Source organism: Sceloporus undulatus, chromosome 2 (genome assembly GCF_019175285.1).
Source record: "Sceloporus undulatus isolate JIND9_A2432 ecotype Alabama chromosome 2, SceUnd_v1.1, whole genome shotgun sequence".
Lineage (NCBI taxonomy): Eukaryota > Metazoa > Chordata > Lepidosauria > Squamata > Phrynosomatidae > Sceloporus > Sceloporus undulatus.
The window spans coordinates 89,680,886-89,703,320 of NC_056523.1; the positions used below are offsets into that span (position 1 = coordinate 89,680,886).

Below are 22,435 nucleotides of genomic sequence, written 5' to 3' on the forward strand. Positions count from 1 at the left end.
GCTGTTGTTGCTGCTATGTGTCTTCAAGTAATTTCTTACTCATGGCACTTGAAGGCAAACTTATAATGAGGTTTTCTTGGCAATACTTGTTCAGAGGGGAGTTGCCTTTGCCTTCCTGGATTTCCATGGCTGAGTGAAGATTCAAACCCGGGTCTCCCACGGTCATAGAACAGGACCCCTACATAAGTGTATATCAGGCTACAGCCACATTCAAGATCACTAAATACATATTAATTATGCCTAAACTGTTCTAGAAACCTAAGACTGCATTCTTGCTTTGTAAATTTGCATCATGTCAGTGTGATCATAGAAAAAAGAATGTAAGACTGAGCTAAGCCCACTTCATTTCATCCACAAGTAATATTTTGAACATGTAGCATAGTTTAGGAATATATATGTGGATTTTCTACACCCTGGGATATTGCAGCGGGCAAGTCACACTCTCAAAACTAGATAGATCTGGCTTTTTTTCTGCCATTTCTCAGCACAGTTATTTCTGGGTCATTGGATTTCAGATTAATCTGTGTGAGCTGAAATAACTGAACTTGTTTTAATTTGGAAATCATCCACTCAAGCCACCTCCAAACCTCCCTTATAAACACCTCAGTAAAAGAATGAAATAGAGAACATGCAATTTTCTTGTTAAGTGCAGGGTAATGACAGAGAATAGTGCACGTGCGCACATACACACACATTTTCAAAGACTACCTTTGTGTGAACTCACTATGTTTGCAGACTCTTGTCTCACTGATGCCTGGCAGTACTATTCCAAAATGCAAAGGGCCACATCCCACTGGGACACCTGGCTCATGTCACAGGTGCCATGCTGGTTTCTGAAGAACAAAACAAACAGCGAGGATTGCAATGCAGACACAAAAGAAAAAGAAAAACAGGCGGTAGCTTCAGCTCAAACAGCAGACACCAGACAGCCAAGCAGTAACCAAAGCACGTAGCCCAGGGCTTGGGGAACCTAAAGCTTTAATTCACACAGCTGTTTGAAATGCTTTCCGGGTAACAATGGGTAGGTAATAAAACAACCGCCACCAAAGGTGACCTACCATTCATTGTTCTGCTTGGAGAGGTGAGAGACATGTGTTTTCATATTTCTGCTATTAGAAAAGTTTACTGAAAGGCAATACTCATGAAGATGAGGGAAAGGGAGGAATGATTTAGTGGGGGAAATGTCAGCAGTTCTCACTCCCAATTCTATTAATCCAGATGTACATTTTCCTTCTTAAATAAAAGGTTAATTGTGAGATCTGAAGAGACTCCAGTGGCAAGGCCAGATTAAGATGCTTGTGCCATGAAGCAGGGACGTAGCCAGGGGGGGGGGGGGTTTTTGGGGTTGGGCCCCCCCCCCCTTTGAAAAAAGGAATGGGTGTGGCTGCTGCGCCGCCGCACCCAAGACCCATTATAATTGGGGGCACTTAGTCTGGACCCCCCCCCTTCCTAAAATCCTGGCTACGTCCCTGCATGAAGCAATTCTAAGAACTGCCTCCCCACTTGGACTGAGCATGTGAGCTCTCCTTTTGGACTGCTGACTTCAAGCTGTGCTTGGTAGTGTTGTCAGGCCAAGAGGAGCTCTCCCTGGGGCTGGGACCACAGCCAGTCTCTTTCAGGCCCAAGGGAGGGGGCTTTGGTTTTCGCTCCCACTCTCTATCTCCTGGCTAGTGTGACCAAGGCCAGTGTCCTTGAGGCAGTGATCCCAACACACCACCTCTCTGCCTTTTCTATTGCTCCAGAGCCAGAAAATGAAGCCAGGGTGGTGCTAAATGCTACCAAGCTTTGGGGAGAATAACTAGAGAGAGAGAGAGAGAGAGAGAGAGACAGACAGACAGACAGACAGACAGACAGACAGACAGACAGACAAATTTTTTATTTATATTTTCCCACCTCTCCCAGATGGATCAAGGTGGGATTACATCCTAATATAGATATACAACTACAAAACTCATCAATAAAATATGTAAACATTTAACGATTTAAACATTTAACAATTAAAAACACACTATCACGCAATTAAACAATTAAAAACACGCTATAGTTCCACAGTTCCCCACTTTGCCAGGACCATTTTTGCCTTGACATCATCATATTGCAATCTATGTGTGCAGGAGCAGTTATAGCATGGAACCCCTAGCCACTGAATGCCTTGGAACATTTGTCCAGTTACATAGCCCCAATCTGGCAATGAAGAGTCCTCATTTAATCTTCTGATAGTTGTGAAGCTTTTTACCTTTGTAACCCCCTTTACATCTACATGCAGATATCACACCCCCTTCCCACTCAATGTAGTATATGAATAAAAATATTTTGTTTCTTTAATGTGTGTATTTTCATTTGCACACTCATGCATATTCATATTTTGTTCAAATTAGAACAGATTTATTTAAATAAATTTAATATTTAATTCAACATGTGTAAATTTTGCACATAAAAAGAGTTTGGGAAGGGGAGGGGGAGGGGGAGAAGTTGGAAACAGGGTCTCCCAATCACACACACTGCTTGAGCAACTCTTACACCCTCCAAAGGTCCCACCCCACAGTATGAGAACCACTGGGCTAAACTAACCATTCATCATGTTCACATGCGACCTTATGCACACTGAGGAACAGCCAGGTAAAGGCTAGCTCTTTCTGAGGTCATGTCTATGTTTTATGGGATATACCTGTCCACATACTAATGCTATCTATCTTTGGAATTTTTCTTAGTATAGAACATGGTCACTTTTTCCTCATTGTCTGATAGCTAAGAGTCCAGTTACATGATTATCTGCCTCATATAATGTCCCCCTTGCTGACTCTATCACATTGAACTCCTGGTGGAGTGGGAGGGGGTGTCAAAGGTTTTAACATTCCTCCTCGGTTTTTAAATGTTCTCTAAAACAGTGTTTCTCCAACATTGTTTCTCATATTTGTACCAAACATCATGAATCACTGCTGTGAAGTATAAAACTAATATGGTAAGGTAAATACCAGTATTCCAGCCTAGCTGAGCATTCTAGATTTGTATTTTATTATTTGTTTATTTTATTTATAGTATTTATACCCCGCCCTTCAGCCTAAAGGCTCTCAGAGCGGCTTACAATTACTATGCATCTTTACTTATTTGTGTAGGAAAGCATAGATATTAAGCAGCTAAAAACTGAATAACTGTAATAGAAGTGAAGGAGAACAAATAACAGTAAGATGATATTGGTGGTAATGATGATATCTGGAACACAGCCATACCTCCAGCAGGAGTGGTGTCTCTTATATAGACCTCCTTCATTCTTAGGAAAAAAGCTGAATGTACATTGACCTCAGCAAAGTGCTATCATCCCGATGGCTTGAATATAATGTAGTTGTCATTGACTCTTTTCATGCTACAGGATTACTTTGACACTGGCTTGCCCTATGGACCTGAAGAACTTCCCCATGGATGTCCAGACTTGCATCATGCAGTTGGAAAGCTGTGAGTCCTGAAGGTTTCTAAGCCTAAAAATAACTCCCATTCTGTAGATACACACAGCCCACATCATCTGTTCAGCTCTTTGCCAAATCCTCCAATTATGGAGGAGAAACTGGAAAACAGTAGGAAGAGATGAAGCATTGGGACAGACTGTGTGTCATATGCAACTTTTCATGCTTCTCTGATCACATTCACTGTCAATTGTTCAAGCAGTCCAGCTTAAATTTAGCATAGATTGTCCTTAGAGTTATGTGGGAGGAAGGTGGAATCCCTTGTCCAGAGAAGAATGTAGGACAGAATACTTGCTAATTAGTCAGTCCTTGACCTCTGGATTTCATTCCTGTCTGATCCATTTAAGGGTCAAATTAGACATTGTGGTAAATGTTTTTTTGCCCCAAGTTGTTGACATGCATTTGGTAGTTCCATTCCCCCTAGAGTCTGAAAGAACTTATGTCATGCTGTCATGATAGTCATATTTCCTTTCCTGATGCATTTCAGGGACTAGCAATCATGTTACCCAGAAAATGTATGTCATTGACAGCACATCCTATGATATCTAAGGCCCGGGACAGACCGTCCCAAAAGGATGGGCTGGTGGTGGCCTGATTCCCTCTAGAGGGACATGGCAGCAGCCAAACTGCCCAGCATCCGTACACCCCAAAAAGAACCCAGAAAAACTGGGTTCCTTTTTGGGTTGCCAGGTGCACTCGTGATGAAAGTGACACGCAGCAACGTCTATATGCTGCCATTGCTTACATCAAGATGGTGGCGCCCATGTGGACAGGATACTGCCATTAGGCCGCCACCGTGCTGTGCTAGGGTTAGGGACCGTGCAGTTGATGCACAGTCCCTAACCCTAGAATTGGCGGTGGCACGCCGCTTCGGGACCATCTGTCTCAGGCCTAAGATATGGGAAGAAGAGAACGTTTTTGTCACTGCTGCATATTTATCTCAACATCTCACACAAATGTCAAGCTTTCTGGACATGAACAACATTTTTTCTAGAGGTGGCCAATCCTAGCATCTTGCTGTTATTAAACAAAAAACGTTGTGCTGTTGGGTGTTAGCCTTTATCATATCAGCCTTCTAAATTTACCTGAAGTCCCAATTGGTCTTCAAGTGTTTTGTCTGTTTTCTTGGTCCCTCCACAGTTGGCTACACAATGAATGATCTGATATTTAGATGGCAGAAAGCTAATGCTGTGCAGATTGCTGAGGGGTTAACCTTGCCTCAGTTCATCCTAAAAGAAGAGAAAGATTTGCGTGACTGCACTAAAGAGTACAATACAGGTCAGTAATAAAAGATACATGCTAAGCATTTGTCCTTAGAAATAATCAAGGGATGACAATTCTAGCTCTGTAAATTGTACTGAGTGCTTCTTTTTAGTAGTAAAAAGAGACAATACTGTTTGATGAGCTATAAAAATGATAGTATGCTAGTGATATTCCTCAAAAAGCTCAAAATGTTCGCAACAGCAAGTTTTTCTCCTTTGACCACCATGAAGGTAGAATGAAAGACATGGAGTTACTGGTGGCTGTTGTTCTTTCTCCCTTCTTCCCTGTTACCCTTGTCACATTTCCACTCAGTACTGAAATACATTTTTTGTACTTTAAAGAAAGTATGAAAAATGTTATTTGTAGCAAGTAGAAGCAGTAATGATGGAATGGACCTATTGTTTAAAAGTCCTTCATTCTACTAAGAATCTAATTTGTCCCCAGCAGCTCCTCCTTTAGACTAACCTTTGCATTCCTTCTGTAATTCCTAGGCATGTTCACCTGCATAGAAGCCCGTTTCCATCTGGAGAGGCAGATGGGCTACTACCTGATCCAGATGTACATCCCCAGCTTGCTGATTGTAATTCTCTCCTGGATCTCCTTCTGGATCAACATGGATGCTGCACCTGCCCGGGTTGGCCTGGGCATCACTACTGTGCTCACCATGACCACTCAAAGCTCTGGTTCTCGAGCATCTTTGCCCAAGGTAACATGCCCTCCATTATAGAAAGCAGGGAATATAGGACTCTCTATAAGAGTTCAGCAATAAGCACAGTTTAGAAATGGTCAGAATGATGATGAAGAAGATGGTTGGTGTTGGTGTTGCTGCTGTTAGGAGTGCAGTTCCCAGAAATCTGCCAGCCAACATGGACAGTTCAAAAATTTAACTTTTTCCAAGCTCTCGTGGGAAAGCATATGTTTTACATGTAAAATGTATCAAATGAATTTCTAATATCTACAGCTGAAAGGATTGGTTAGCAGGTAATGGGAAAAATTCCTTGCCAAACCAAAAGAAGCAGCTGCTACCATCAGAGTAGACAGTGCTAGGCTAGATGGACAAATAGTCTGAGTTGTTACAAATATGTTTGATAGATGCCACCTTGAATCCCATGATGGGAGAAAGGTGGAATAAAAATTAAATAAATAAATATATTCTCAAGTAAAGGCATTCAGCAAATATAGTAAGGCATCCTTATCCTCCATACTGCTTTCCATGATTTTAGTTATGTGGGCTGAACTCCACTTAGAAAATATTAAATAGAAATGGAAATGGAAATACTTGTGCAGTATTAAATGGAGAGTAGAAAACTCCAGAAACTGTGTGCTGTTCTGAGCAGTGTAGTGCACTGAACCTTCATGCTATCTCATGTTTTCATGCTGTATAAGCTACCTACCCACTCATCACTTGGTTAGCTGATCTGATCATGGTGTACAGTACAATGCTTGTGTAAAATGTTTGTGCTTGTAACATGCTTATAATGGCCTTAAAGTGCAAGAGTGGTGATGCTGGCATCTGTAAAGCGTTTCCTTTGAGTGACATTGCCATCATCATGGCACTATAATCCAGGATCATCTTCTGATGATCCTCCTTCTGATGATGATTCTCCTTCTGATGTATCAGCAGAAGGTCATTGCTAGCCTAACACTATGGCATTGTGACATTAGCATTGGGCAAGTGTTGCTCTTCTGACATTGCAATGCCTTTGCCTTTCAACTCTCTTAAAAATATAGAGTTTGCTACTATCTGTAGTTTCAGGTACCTGCTGAAAGTCTTGGACCGTGTCTTCTGTGGATAAGAGTGCCTTACTAAATCTTTAAGAACTTTTACTAGCCACATTTACTCATTGTTCCTGGCCACTCTCTACACCCCCATTACAACATATCTAACCAGAGAGTTTCTTTAAAGCAGTTAAAGGTGGGATTGTGGGGTTCTCCAATCCTTCTCCCATTACACTACCACCAAATGTGGGAGTTTCCTTTCTAGAGGCCCCCCCTCCCCACCACCTTGCCATCAACTGGGGGAAATCCCACCACTATGGCCAAAGGTGGGTTTTCAACTCCTTAACATACTAAATGTGAAGATTTCCATGGGGTTTACTGCAATTACCAAAAGTGAGAGCTTTTCCTGATCCCCATTGCCACCAGTGCAAGGACTTCATCCTTTCCCTTTTGTGTGACATAACTGTGGGGACCATCTGAATACCCTCAAGATTCTTGTAAAGATTTATACAACTTCTATCCCCAATGGATATCATCACTATTTATTCAGTGTTGCCACTTTGAATCCAAGCTTTGAGTTAGATAGCATTCCCAGAGGCCAAAAGTGTATAAAAACAAAAACAATTCTTTATTTACAGAAATTAAACATAACAAAGCAGAATAATGATTTATTACCATATATACTTGACTATAAGTTGAAAACAGGTTTTAAGGCCAAAATTATGGATTTTGATATGATTCATGGATAAGTCAGGGGTAAAACTTAGCAGCATGTAACAAGGGATGTAAAGGATGAAGCAAAGGAAAACAATGCTAAAGATCTTTAAAAATTTTGACAGGCACAATTGTTTGTGCTCACCCTAAAGGCTGGATGGATGAGCTAGTAGAGGGGGTTGATGCTTCTTTTAGGTGTAAGTAAGTAAGTAAGTAAAATTTTATTTGTATACCGCCTTTCTAAGACCAAGGCGGTTTCCAACATTCCACATAACAATAACAATATGACAATATGTCAATATAAACAGTATAAAATCACAAAAACATAACATTAAAAACCTTATACAATAAAAACAATAAAAACCACCACTCATGCCAGCTGACATGTTGATGAAGGGGGTGAGGAGAGAATACTTCAGGGGTCAGAGAGTCAGGGGTAAGCCTGCTCAAATAGGAATGTTTTTAACCCCTTCCTAAACTGAGTAAGGGAGGTGGCCAAGCAGAGCTCAAAGGGCAGCGCGTTCCAGAGGCTGGGGGCTGAGATGGAAAAGGCCCTCCTAGTAGTAGCAACTAAGGTGCTCTGAGAAGGGATTAAGTTCTTACCTTTCAGTAGGCCATGAGTCCATTTTTGATAAGCATTAAAGTGCAGTATTTACTTTGACCGGTGGATAAGTCGACCCAGGTTTTTTTGAGTCAATTTTGACTAAAATTTCTAGACTTATACATGAGTATATACAGTACATTTTTAAAGCTACACGTGGTTGTGCTTACTCTCCTGTTTAGCTAGTTCAGATAATTATAAACCACTCATTTATTCCTGAACCTGATCCTTAACTCTAAATCTTCCACATCCTTTCACCCATACTAAGTATACTAACTCCCTCCCTAATACCAATACTAACTAAGGCTGCATCTGCACTGCAGAAATAATCTGGGGTGACACCAATTTAACTGTCATAGTTCTGTCCTATGGAATCCTGGGAGCAGTAGTTTTGTGAGACATTTAGCCTTCTCTGTCAGAGAGCTCTGGTGGCACAACAAACTACAATTCCCAGAATGCCATATTATTGAGCCATGGCAGTTAGTGTCGAACTGGATTATTTTTGCAGTGAAGATGCACCTTAAAACACATACCAACTGCCATTCATCAACCTTATGCAAATATTCTCAAATATTCCACTAACCAGTGTTGATTCCAATGCTCTGTCTTTAAACAGAGGCTGGATGGCCATCTGTTGGGGATGCTTTGATTGCAAGTTCCTGCATGGCAGGGGGTTGGACTGGATGACCCTTGTGGTCTCTTCCAACTCTATGATTCTATGTTCCATTGTCTCCTTCCTCCCAGCACCTCCTTACCTTATTCTCAGGATTGCAACCAATGAATTAACATTTCCCAATACAAGTCCATGATATCACAGTGATCTGTTTAGATGTAAGAGGCTACAAATAATGGTATTCCCTAAAATACATTACTTGTGTGGACAACAAAGACATATTTTTTTAAAAATTGTATCCAATCTTTCTTTCATGAATGGGAGTCAAAGTGAATCAATCTTTTTGCCATCTGCTGTTTCTTTACTTTGAATCCATCCACACAGGCACAAATTAATATTTGTTTTAATCTTATTGAAATATTTCTAAACCCCCCTGATCTCAGATTATGGTTTGTTGATGGTGGAGCATGCCCTCAAGTCATTTCTGAGTAATGACAACCCTAAGGTGAGCCTATCATGGGGTTTTCTGAGGGATGAGAGTGTGTTATTTGCCAAAGGTTACCCAGTGGGTTTTCATGGCCAAGCAGAAATATGAACTGTGGTTTCCAAAGATGTTGTCCAGCAGTCAAATCACTATGCCACACTGGCTCTAAAATCAGTTAATTCACTTTCATTTTCATCTTCCTAGACTTGCATCTGGAGCTCTGAAAGAAAGGTGCTTTGGGGCAGGGAAGTGATCAGTGAGGTCCATGTTAAGCCCTCCATTCCTCTGCCATGTCTCTGGTCCAAATCAATGCAAAACATCCCCTACTTTTCTCTCTAAGAAAAAAAAAACCCTAGGTTTTTGTTACACACACATTTGAGTCATGGGTAAATGGCTTAAGGTTAACCCTCTCAACATTTAATAAAGCCCTTTAAAGTGACTGAGTCATATAACAGACCAAGTGAGGAAGTAAACGTCTGCATGCCACTTTAATCCAAATTGCTTTAAGAGGCATGTATAAGGTCAGCACAGCTGAACAAGTCTGAGCTTTAGAAATCCCTTGCTAGCACACCATCTGCAAATCCTCATGATTTTGTTTAAATTCTAAATTTAGAATTTAGAATGAGTCTAAATTTCCTAGAGGTATGCAAGATGCAACTATGATATATTTTTCTTTTTTAAAAATACATATTTCTCATACACGAGGTCCAGATGGGGGAGAGTTTGCATATCAGAGCTGAGGTTCTCCCCAAGTTTGTTAAAGATCCTTCCATTTTCTTTGGTTAGAATTGTTGCCATTATTGTAGGTTCAAGAGTTTAGCCTTACATTAAATGTCTTCCTTCAGTCCCCCTACCTGTAAATGAATATCTGGCCTATTATTGGGTATGTTTATAGTGTCATCCATCTATATGAAGACAGACCAGGCCTCTACTCTGTAGAATTTATAATCATATGTACAAAGAAGACAATAGATATGTGATTGTTTCAGTTACATATACTGAGTATCATTTATAGTAAGGTGATGGATATTAGGAGGTTGTATCGACTGGAGAAACTCAGAACAGATTGGACATTGTGCTAATTTGCCAGTCTCTCAAGGATGAAATGTTGCACCTTAACCACATGAGGGGGATAACCTGGAATAGACTTTCTTGCTAGCTCAGGGCAGGGAGACCAGAGGTCCTCCTTTTCCAGACATGTCCCACAGATCAACCTTATATCCCAGGGTCCTGGAGCAATTGCAAATAGTCCTCTATTTTGAGCCATAAAACTTGTCCTTGTGTCATGGCAGAAGGCAAGCAAGAGGTAGTTCAACATGTTTATTACAACTCCAGCTATTGCAAAGGGCTTGTTAATTGCAGGCTGCAGAGAAGACTGTTGCTGACCATGTGGCGGTTTTGTTTGTTTTTTCTGATGGAGGTGTGGAAAGGAAAGGTTGCTGATGCAGATCAGAGGCACCAAGGGGACATGAAGGGGGTGCAAAAGTGTGTGATTTCAGTTGAAGAAGGAGCCGGTGGGATGAGAGAGCAAATGGGGAAACTAAGTAATAATTTATATGTAGATCCAGTCAAGGATTTGTTGCAATTAAAGTACAGTTTTAAGCATTTGTTTTGTTCAGTGTTCTAGAAGTATATTGCAAGTCAAGGGATTTTAATGAAGGTAAGTTCATCAGTTCGGTGGCTGCCCCTTGACTCTGGAACTCCCTGCTCAGGGAGACCAGAATGGCTCACTTCTTGTAGGCTTCTGCCAGCAAGCTAAAATCTACCTGTTCAAACTGGCTTTTAAAACGGAATGGATGTAAAGGACCATCTTGAGATGTTGTTTTCAAGTGTCTTATACAGTTTTATCTTTTTAAAATGTATTTTGTTTTTAATAGCTATCTATTTAACATTGTAATAATTTAATTCCTTTTTAAGACACCTCTTTTCTGTGTTTTTAATTGTATTTTTTTTAATATTGTGAAGCCATTGAGTCCTAGTTCTGAGAAAAGAACAGGATACAAATAAATATAATTATAATAATTATAATAAATAATCAGAAAAATATGATTGAGTACAAAATAAAATACAGTATATGTCATATAGCCATGTGAAATGAATTTATATTTATATGAGTGTCTTTAACTTTTATTTGGTGATGTCCTACATTTTTCTTCAATGTCCTGCATTTTACAGTGTCTTTTCCTCCTTTGCAGTTAAGGACATCTGGTCACCCTGGCTCAGGGTAACAAGCACCCGGCACCAATTCTGAATCTCATTTCACTCCATTTCCTCCATCAGGTGTCCTATGTTAAGGCCATTGACATCTGGATGGCTGTGTGCTTGCTGTTTGTGTTCTCAGCACTTCTGGAGTACGCTGCTGTCAACTTTGTGTCCCGGCAGCACAAAGAGCTCCTCAGGTTCAGAAGAAGGAGGCGGCACCACAAGGTAAGCGATACACAAGTCAACGCAATGATGCAGAGTACAGCTGAAATGGCTGAGTTGCAGTACAAGGCCAACATGATCCCAGAAATTGGTACTGGGGATTGCATTATTTGTCAGGCATAACTGTAGTATGTCATGCCTATGTCAACAATATAAACACTATAATGTTGAAAGAGATGATATGCATATAATATGAGGCAAGTGACAAGTGCCTGGGGGAACCACAGCCAGAATAATGCTCCCTTGCACATCTTCATGGTCTTTCAGGTGCACACTTTCCCACAGATATTATGGCACATGTTAATGATCATAGTGTATATACCACACTGTAAATCTGTCCACTGTACAAAGGTCAAACCAGCCGTAAAGAAGACATAAATAGGAAGTCGAGATTCAAAACAGAAGGCCAGCCCAGTTGATGCTCCTCTGCCATTCAGCTTGCTCTCCTCCTTAGCAAAATTTGCCAATTACAAGTCTGTCTTTGCAAAGGAACTTCTCCCTGTGGTGTGTTCACATTGCTTCATATGCAACAACATAATTCATATTGCTCATGCTGGTGCTTTTTTTTCTTTTTTCTTTGTTATGGGCTGGGTGGCAGGGACAGTCTTAGCATGATATTGGAGATTATCACACACTTAAAGAAGTGATTTACCCTTCCCAGGACACTGTCGCATTATGGATTACAGTCAGGAATTATTGCACTCAAAAACGATGATGCTGCCACTGGGCAACTACAACCCCACTCCCAGCTGCTCTTAGTCTGCCGCTTTTCAAAGATAGCAAGCTCCCATTTTTGAAAAGTGTCAGCCAAGAGCAGCTGGGAGCCAGGTTGTAGTCACCTGGCAGCAGCGGTGTTTTTGAGTGTGATAATTCCCGATTGCAACCTGTAATGCAACTGCATCCTGGCAGGTGTAAGTCGCTTTTAAAGAATGCAATAATCTCCATTGTTCAAGAAGCCAGTTTCATATTGCTAAAGGTAAGCCATAGAAACCCATTGGGTGACCCTGGGCAAGTCAATATTTTTCTCCCCACCTCAGAGGAAGACCAAGGCAAACCTTCTCTGAATATGTCTCGCCAAGAAAACCCAGTGGTAGGGTCACCTTAGGGTTGACATAACTTCTTGAAGGCACACAGCAGCAACAAGAACATGTGTATTTTATATTTGGATTAATAACCTAGATTAATACCTTTAACTTCAAGGCAAGCATGACATTTCCCTTGGGCTGGCCCTTCCTGTGCACCTCAACTCCAAACCTGCCCATTCCAAACAGATTTCATGATGATGCAGATTGTATATGAAACAAGTCTAACCAGTGAAATCTGTGAGAAAATGGCACAGTTTATTCTTAGTGATAATAATACCTTTGTTCAGGGTTCCAGACAGCTTTGAACAATTGCCTTGTAGTCCTGTTCAGCCTCATGGGTGCCAGAAGGGTTTCAGAAGGGGGAAAGAGGGAAATAAAATCCCCCAGTCTTCCCTTTCTGTGCTAAACAGATTAGACAGCATAAGAAAGGTAGCTCCTCTACAGGGCAAGGAGGAGAGTGTTGAAACCTCATAATATACATTCACTAAATCTAACTTTTGTAGGTTTTATGTAATTTTATACTGTTTAGCTAGATAATTTTAATTGCTTTTACATTTTTATTGTAAAGATTTTAAATGATTTTATCTGTGATCTGCCTTGGGTCCCTTTCTGGGAGAAAGGCAACATAGAAATGAAATGAAATGAATCACCTCTGACTATAAGATGCTATGGACTTGAGCAAGCCAGTTCTTTCTTATCTCTTAACTTTTCTCAGTCTCCCCACCTAACAACTCAACTTCCGTGATGCCTCTTTGGTGTTCACAGATAGTTATTAGTCTGTCTAGGATTGGTTGCTCCCATTTGTTTTCAAAACCCCTTGCAAATGTAACTTAAATTTGCCATTTAAATTTACAATTTTCAAACATTAATTTTCTGCATACCTAGGAATTTATAACCTACAAATGACATTTTTCTGCATACCTAGGAAGAGTCCCTGCTATGTTGGAGGACAGTTGCAGAGGGGCCACTCCACCAACATTTGTTTCTCCATCACCACAAACCCTGGGTGGTGCCTGTGTGTTGGCAGAAAGCTCCACCAGTACAAATTTACCAGCTGTGAGCAGTAGTAGAGAAATGGTTACTTCAGAAACATAATGGGATCATGAGACACCTTGGATACTGATGAGGGGAATAACAACACCAGCCTTGGGGCTGCCATAGTGATTTTTCCTTTCATTAATATCAGTAAGAGATGAGGAAATTAGAAATGGAAGTTGGGATGAGAAAAATCCCATCCTTTCCTCTTCTACCATTGGTGATGCAAGAAGCCAGAAGAGAGAATATCATTTGGATAGTTCAGGAAATTTGATGATTTTCTATTTTGCCACCTCTGAGAAGGCAGTCCATTGCATCTTTATAGGTTACATGCTTTCTCTTCTTCCAAGGAAAAGTTTTACCAAATATAAATAAGGGAAGGGATAAGACTGAAATGGTATTGAGGAATTGCAAGAAACCTCAAAGGAATAACAAATGCCTAGGGGTTTTTTGTTTTACTTTATTTAAGTAATATATCTCAAGTCTCTTGAGAGATCAGAGCAGTTCAATAAACTGAATCCTTATTCCACTGAGGATAGCTTCCACCCAAAACGTCTTGTGCAGTTTACCACTTTCTTCTAGTTCCCTATTATTTTTCAAGATATTTTAAGACTTGCTTCCCCACCCCACCCCTTTTTTTTAACCTTTCTGGGCTGTTAATCCTTAACAAAGGGCTGCAGGAGTTCACTAGCAGGCTGCAAAAGCACATTTATGCTGAGGTTTGGTTCCAGGACACCCTCCCCCCCACCTGTGAATACCAAAATCCATGGGTGCTCAAGTCCCATGACATACAAAGATAGTAAGATGGTGTCCCAGCTATAAAATGGCAACATCAAAGTTTGCTTTTTTTGTTGAGTACTTTTGAACCATGATTGGGTCAATTTGTGGATGCAGAAACTGTGGCTAGAGAGAGCTGACTGTATATCTCGTTATCCTGTTTATGCATTTTGCCCTGTCAGAGTGAGGTGAAGCTGACAGGTTGATAAATCCCACATCTTCAGCCAGGATAAATAATACCACTTTGTGAGGCACCAGTGCTGTTTTGCAGAGAAGGCTAAAGACCTCATAAAGCTAAAAATGCCAGGATTCCATAGGATGGAGCTACAGCACTTAATGTGTTGTCAAACTGCATCATTTCTACATCTGAGGAATATACAAGTTTTTGAATGCACATGCTGCCAGCTTCTTTATTTCAGTTAGTTAGTCTCAAAGGTGCTACAAGATCTCTCTAAATATTATTTCTACAGAAATAGATGCACCCTTGGTTTGCAGCAACTGAAGTAAAATAGGGACAGAGGGAGAAAGTGGAAGGAAGAGAGAGAAACTGGGACTTTTTAAAAGATGGTCAAAAACAGAGTATAACAGAGGATTAATCAGGACTGTCCCTGCCACATTGGGACAGTTAGGAGGGTTGGAGAGTTAATATTACAGTGAACTGTACACTTGACCCTTCACATTTGCTGAGGTTAGGTCCACAGGACCCCTGTGAATGTGGAAAAATTGCAAATAACAAAAACACTGTTTTTACCTGAGAGAACACTTCTTTAGGAATCTTTAGGTCCTCCAGTGCAACTTACCATAGAAGTGCTCTGGAGGAGTTTTAAATGCCTAGTGGAGTGTTCTCTCTAGGAATCTCTAGGTCTTTCAGTGCGACTTTTGGTTAAAGTTGACTATAGAGTTGTGCTGGAGGACCTAGATATTCCAAGAGAGAACATATTAATAAAATTCATGAATAATCAAATCCGCAAAAGTAAAAGCCACAAATGTGGAGGGACAAGTGTAATTATAAATCCACATGTGTGGATATACCAACAGTCTCTGCACACAGTTCTTCAGCTCCTTTGAGCTCTGCCTCTTATTGGCTAAATCTGCCCTTGTGGCACTGCTGAAGTGCAGATTGTTCTCTCCTTAGAGAGAACTGTTTTTCTTGCTTTACATTGCTGCCACCTGCTGGCACAAGCAGCTTTTTAGCATGGAAAAAGATTTGAGAATGCAGGGGATGCTTTTTTGTTGAGAAGTGCCTCTGAAAAGCACCTCATGTCATTCTGAGGTTAAAGGGCCAGTTTCCATCCTATTTCTTAATTCATCCCTTCATTTAAATTAGATGGTAGTTTTCAATGCTTCATCTATCACATAAATTAAAATAGCAAAATCCTCTTAATAACTTGATAACCCACTTTTTCCTGTGTCACCATTATCTAAATCTGCCTATTTAATAAATTGGAAACCCTTTTTATAGCTAAAATTATGGAAATAATAGTTCTATGAACTCTTGACTTCCTTTTATCTTAGTTCTTATTGAGGACAAATATTATGCATGCATGGAAATTCCTCAGAGACGATGGTAGACTGAGCACCCCTACAACTGCACATGCTGCCGAGCATTATCTGTTAACATGAGCAGTTGTTCTTAGCAGGCAGTGATCTTTTCTCTCACCACTTTTCTCTGTTTTGTTGTTCTATGCAAAGATAAGGCATAGGATTTTCTCAGCAAGATTTGTTCAGAGGGTGTTAGCCTTTGCCTATTACACCAGCAAGATATCATTTCTCTTTTTCCTCTCTTTCCCCCAGAAGCAGGTTGAAATGGGAAATACATATTTTTCTTCAAAACATACAATATTTTTTGTACAATCAATTGTATGTTACATGCCAACATGGTTTAACAACACATTTGGGAGGGCAATAAAGCGTGTCTCTTTAAAATGAATCCCTTGACAAACCTACAAAAATAAAACAAAAACAAAAACTTTCAAACCAAATGTAATGCTCTAGTAAGAAAAGGTTGTGATTTTTAAAATAATCATTAGTTAGCTGTTTGGGTTTTATACAGTTTGAACAGCTAGACTGTGATGATTTTAAAAATCGTAACAGTTTTTTAAAAGTGTTGTTGTTGATGCTGTGTACCTTCAAGTAATTTCTGACATATGGTGGCCCTAAGGCGAACCTGTCATGGGGTTTTCTTGGCAAAATTTGTTCAGAGGTGGTTTGCCATTGCCTTCCCCTGAGGCTGAGAGAGTATGACTCCATTGGTTTAATGGCTAAACCAGGAATTGTACCCTGCTCTCCAGAGTCATAGTCCAACCATCAAGCCGCAAAAAAAAAAAAAAAATGCATCCCAAGGGGGTATAACTGTTTGGTGACAAATGTAATTTGTTAAAATGTAATTAAACTGTCCAGGGACATGGTGCAGTTGCTTGAGAATTGAGCTATGGCTGACAAAAAGGACTCGAATAACCTCTAAACTATGGAAACCCACTGGGTGACCTTGAGCAAGTCACATGCTCTCAGACTCATGGAAAGGTTGCATAAGTCAGAAAAGACTTGAAGGCACAACACCTACAACAATGGAATTCCAATCATTTAAAACATAGCCCTTAAAAAGCATTAACATCAATAGAATAAATAATAAATAAATAAAACTTTTATTTATATCCCACTTTTCTGTGACAAGACAATCAAAGCGGCTTACAACACGTTAAAATCCACATTTACAAATTTATGTCCCAAATTCCCCCAACACACTCTTGAAGCTGATATCCCAAAGCTTGTCAGAATAGTTAAGTTTTTGCATGCCAGCATAAGGACAGCAAGGCAGGAACCAGTCTAACTTTCCTAGGCAGGGAATTCCAGAGGCAAGGGTCAGTGACCAATGACCACCAGATACACTTGTGAAAGTGGTAGGACTGAGAGAAGGGCCTTCTAAATAGTTTTAAATGACCTAAATGTTTGTTTATTTATTACCCCACCTTTGTATGCCTTCACATCAACTTTGACTTATGGTGGCCCAGTCACAAAGTTTTCTTAGCAAGTTTTATTCAAAGATTTGCTGGTGCCTTCCTCTGAATCAGAAAGAGAGATCACATAGTTGGTTTTCATCGTCAAGCAGGAATTCAAACCTTGGTACCCAGAATCCTAGTCCAATGCACAGACCACTGGACTGTGCTAGCTGTCATTCAAAGTGATTTACCTTATCTAATAAATTACATCAGATTATAAATATAAAATTATACAGCATTTTAAAGAGACACAGGTGACCACCTCAGCTCATTTCTTCCAAAAGGCACGTGCTGGGAAACAGTGGTGTCACCCCCCCCCCCCCTTTTAATGGTTTCATCTGGTGTGACTCTAGCCATACATACACCATGGACTTCTAGCGATGCCCCTGACTAGAATAAGGGCACAGGTTATTGTGCTGAAAGTAGCACTTAGAGTCCCACCTTCAGTATCTTTCACAATTAAGAAAGTATAATGAGATATAAAAAACTATCTTGCACTGTGCTGTTCCAGGATAAAAAGAAACAATACCTGAAACCATTTGTTAGTCCCAATTAGAGTAAACCCACTGAATCAATTGTAGAATGCTACATCAACACTATATAAATCCCAATTGATCCAATGGGTCTTATCTAGTTAGAACTAGCAATTGGATTCAGGCTATTGCCAATGGAAAGAAGAGGTATGAAGCAGTGCCATCATTTTAGTGTCAACTATAGAGAAAGAACAGCAGGCTCAAAGGAAACTGGATTGAGATTTACAGACCTGGTCTGTTGCAGTGGCTACTAAAGGGTAATGCAGGTAAGTCATATGCCTTGCAGCTTAACCAAATCCTAGATTAACCAAAACTCCATGAGACATTATTTGCTTAGATTTTCCAAAGTGCTCTCAACTTCATTCACATTTTCTTGCTATAAATTTGTGGCAGTACAATTCATCCCATTCCGTGCAATGTCAAAAGAAGGCCCATTGTTAAAAGATACTCTCTGCACAGAAAGGCTTTAAAAAAGCCCCATCATTCTAAACCAAAGCCCGCAAGATGGCTTAATTGAGGGTTATTTTCATTATAACTATAGCAACACTTTTTCTTCTATCTGAGTCCTAACATTTAACTTGGAAAGGTCATATTTCATCCATGATAGTGAATGTGTCTATTTAGAGTCCAACATCTTAATGGTATTTAAGGAATCCAGACAAATATAAACTTGCATCTGGGGCAGAAACTGGGGAAAAACACTAAACATTTATTGTGTTTGGGGCATCAAAACAGCTAATTCGTTTTATGAACTAAATATGAACTAGTTTTATGAACTACATTATGTGGTTTCTCTCTTCCATCTCTGGCTGGAGCCATGGCTCAGAAACACTGGCTGGGGAATTCTGGGAGTTGTAATTTAAAAATAATAATAACCCTTTCAAGCTCTACTCAGGAATACAATATACCTCTTTTAGATCCCCAGCAGAGTATGACACATTAGTTATAGGACCATTTCTTAGAGAATAACGTATTTTATTATCCTTCAGTGCCTGGGGGAACATATATTTATTTATATCCCACCCTTCTCCCAAAGCTGGGACTCATAAGCCTTCTGTGAGGTAACAAATATGCTTTAAATCTCTCCACCCACTTCCTCATGATCTTTACTTTAAGAAAAATCTTAAACTTTTCAAAGCAGTCATCTTGAAGCATTCATCTTGAATTTATTCCAGTTTAATGATGACAAGTTTTATCTAAAGTAGTAGTTCTTAATTTTAGTCTTCCAGATGTTTTTGGCTTCAGCTACCAGAATCCCTGACTATTGTCCATGTTGCCCGCACTTATTGGAACTGAAATCCAAAACATCAGCAAGACCAATGGTTGAGAAGCACTGACCTAAAGAATCCTAGGAACTATTATTCATTTGCTGTTTTCATGAGCCATTACTTTAAGAGGATGCTTTGTGAGGGATTGCCTGCAGCAGAACCATATACACACCTCTCTAATCCCTAGATCTCCATAGGGTGCATATAAGATCAATTAAACTGCAGCGTAGATAAGCCTCTATTATATTCTTGTAGATTTATTTAAGGAAGAAGCAAAGTGAAGCCCCAAAGAAAAGCCAAACAGAAGGAAACCAGATCTCAACATACCATTGACAGTGCATACAGATATCTTTTAAAAAATGAGCCTCTCTGCCAAAAGTCCATGTAACTCCATAGAAATACTCATGAAATGACTTTTACTATAAGAGTTACATGGAGCCCGTTCCTTCTGGGCAAAGCCAAAAACAAAGAAGGTATGGATGGGGAGGAGGGACAGATGCAAAACAGGGGATATCTTGTTGAAGGAAAAAAGTGGTTCCTGAAAGAAAGCCAGATCAGTCCACTTTCCAGTTTGTAAACAGATCCCCTGCTTTGCATCTGTGCATTATACCGCACCCATCTATAAGGCTGATCTCCCCTAGAAAGAGTTGTCTTCTTCTGTATGGCATTGTAGGAAATGTGTGTCTTCGGTGACTTTGGGAGCTATGGCAGGAGAGCCTTATAGCCAGGGTGCACTGTCTATATCTTATTTGTAAGTAGAGCCCTATGTTCAATATATTTCAGGAGGATGACACTGGAGAAGGCCGATTCAACTTCTCTGCCTATGGAATGGGACCTGCCTGTCTGCAAGCCAAGGATGGCATCTCAGTCAAAGGAGCCAACAACAACAACACAGCAAATCCAGCACCACCCGCTTCCAAGTCTCCTGATGAAATGCGCAAGCTTTTCATCCAACGAGCCAAAAAGATTGATAAGTTCTCACGGATCGGTTTCCCTATGGCTTTCCTCATCTTCAACATTTTCTACTGGATCATCTACAAGATTGTCCGAAGAGAAGATGTACACAAGCCTTGAGTTGAGATGGGGAGAGTTCCTATGCCAAAATCAAGGAGGATGGATGGTTGCAAAGGCAAGACAGTTGGTTACTCTATACTCACCATGTGCAATAGCAATGCAGTGATGCATGAAATTAAGAATGTGGCAATATCTATTTTAAAAAAAAGGGGGTGACTTTTAAAATATATATATGAACTGAAGATTACTAGGGGTGGGTGGGCTTTGGGAAGAAAGCTTTCAAAAACTTGAGTTGGGGAGGTAATGGGAGCAATGAATTGTTTTACAGCATAGGGAAGTTTAGGATTGCTATGGTGGCAATCCAAGCAGTGTAATATATTAAATATATATTCATGCTTAATTATAATGCAAAAAGAAATCCTTTTTTAGCCTATTAACAGCTTAGATTCTAAAGCCAATGGAATGATTCATTATTCCATGTGCAAAGAGGATTGCAATTATGCTTAAACCAGACTCTTGCTCTATAAGGCCATACCAGTCCCAGGAAAGCATGCAAAACAGTTATCTTTAAAAACAGTTTGGCTGGGAATATTTTAAAAGAGAAGGGAAGAGCCAGGGTTTGCTGGGAAGGACAGAGAATTTAAAGTTGCATACAGTACAAGAAAACAATCACCTCATGATTCTCTCCCACAAAAGATAGAATATTTAAATTGATAGGTACATAAGAGTCCTATTTTGTATGCCTTTCAGAGAATTATGCAAATGAAAGGGGTAAAAATGCCTCTGTGACATTAATTTATAGCATAGCCTACATCCTTTAACATTCATTGGATTTTCCCATTGATTTCAATGAGAAGTGAGTTGCATCTTCTGTTCTTAAATCACAAGAGGTTGGAATTGTCTCTTTTGAGACAACTCACACACATTGACATTAATAGGATTCCAGGGGGTGTGATCATGGAGTCATCACACAGTGTTTCAAAAGCATTATTCATTTTACAGTGCTTGCCCTATTTCTTTATGTTGCAAAGAAAAAAAAGCAAGTAACTAATATGAGAAACTATGGCTTTAAAGCAAAACACTCCTAAGGAAAGTATTTCATGTCTGCAATTCAGAATAGAAGCAAAAAGAGTGTAGGCAAATGAGTTTGCGTATGTGTGTAATTAAAAGTTAAATATAATAATTTTAATTGGTAAGCCTGGGCTAGGACTTGTGAAAGTACAATATATATACAGAAAAGACAAGTATTATTTTCTGACATTTCATAGCATTATAAATATTCAAGCGAGATTGCTAGCCAAACTATATTTTTGTAACTCTCTTTGGTGCTGCATTAAGCTTTCATGACTAGCAAGACACAAATGAGATGTTTATATTATTATTATTATTATTATTATTATTATTATTATTATTGAGTTCCTCTGCAGTTTAGTATTTCTCCTAAGAATTAGATGAATGCTATGTTGCAGAGGATGAGAAACAGTCATCAAAGTTTACATGGACTGGGGATGCAACCAACTCTGCAGGGAAAACTGACAGTAGAGCTCTTTATGACAGAGAAATGTTCAGTCAGTGTTTAGGGTGGTGATGGGTAAGAAGAGGAAAGAAGTGTGTGTGGGTAAATGTCTGTGTATATATGACACAAAAGTGCTGTTTAATTACGCACAAACATGCCCACATACATATGGACTACTTCCCCATTTTTTGCACTTTAAAATGTTAGAATGAAAAGAGATTTCAGCGACTAGAAAGACAATCAGTGTGCATTAAAATATTGGCCCATAATGAGAGGACTGACAAATAGCTCTAGTTAGGCATATCTACACCTAACAATGGACAAAGGCAATACTAGTCTCACAGAAGTGTTTCCTATAGCACGTGTTGGCATCATGAACATTCAGATCCATGTACATATGCAGAATATATATCAATGATTATTCAAGTCTTTTAGTCCAAGACTCATGTCACGTCTCAAATCCTTGCAATTGCAAGATACTTTCAAGTCAAGTGTCAAGTCTGGGAACCAACTTCTTACAGAAAAAAAGAAGGCAGAATGTATTTCTGTGAGGGGAACAACAAACATGTTAGGCAATGGGCTTGTGGTGAGGGTTGAAGTCTGCTCAGCAGTCTGTCCCCACTGAACATCAGAGGAGCCTTCTAAAGCTTTTCAAAAGCTTTAGAAGAATCCTTCCACCTAAAAATCATCTTCCTTTTCTATTCTGGCATATTACATCTGAACTCAAATAACACTGCCATGCTGGTCCAGCCTTTTCCCTTGTTAGTGCTCAAATGCTGCTGTGGGTCTCCACACCTGTTCCTACCACCATCATCTCTGCAAGTAAACACAAGTCACAGGCTGCAATCTCCCACCATCAGCACAAACACTGGGTGCAGTTTATGAACATAGACTTCACAAACATGAGAAAACAAAAGTGCTGCTTAGAA

General features: G+C 39.8%; 1 protein-coding gene across 2 annotated transcripts in view; it reads left to right on the forward strand.

Annotated features, from left to right (window-relative positions):
* Positions 1–20,147, forward strand: part of GLRA1 (glycine receptor alpha 1) — a 99,517-nt gene extending 79,370 nt beyond the window's left edge. Inside the window, exons 5-9 of one of the 2 annotated variants that reach the window (XM_042452530.1) lie at positions 3,371–3,453; positions 4,602–4,739; positions 5,216–5,430; positions 11,136–11,282; positions 19,760–20,147. In XM_042452530.1, coding sequence (XP_042308464.1) covers positions 3,371–3,453; positions 4,602–4,739; positions 5,216–5,430; positions 11,136–11,282; positions 19,760–20,050 — 874 coding nt within the window. In that variant the 3' untranslated portion in view covers positions 20,051–20,147. The remainder of the gene's footprint in view (positions 1–3,370; positions 3,454–4,601; positions 4,740–5,215; positions 5,431–11,135; positions 11,283–19,759) is intronic. The other variant, XM_042452531.1, reaches the window with a different exon arrangement.
* Positions 20,148–22,435: the final 2,288 nt, after the last annotated feature.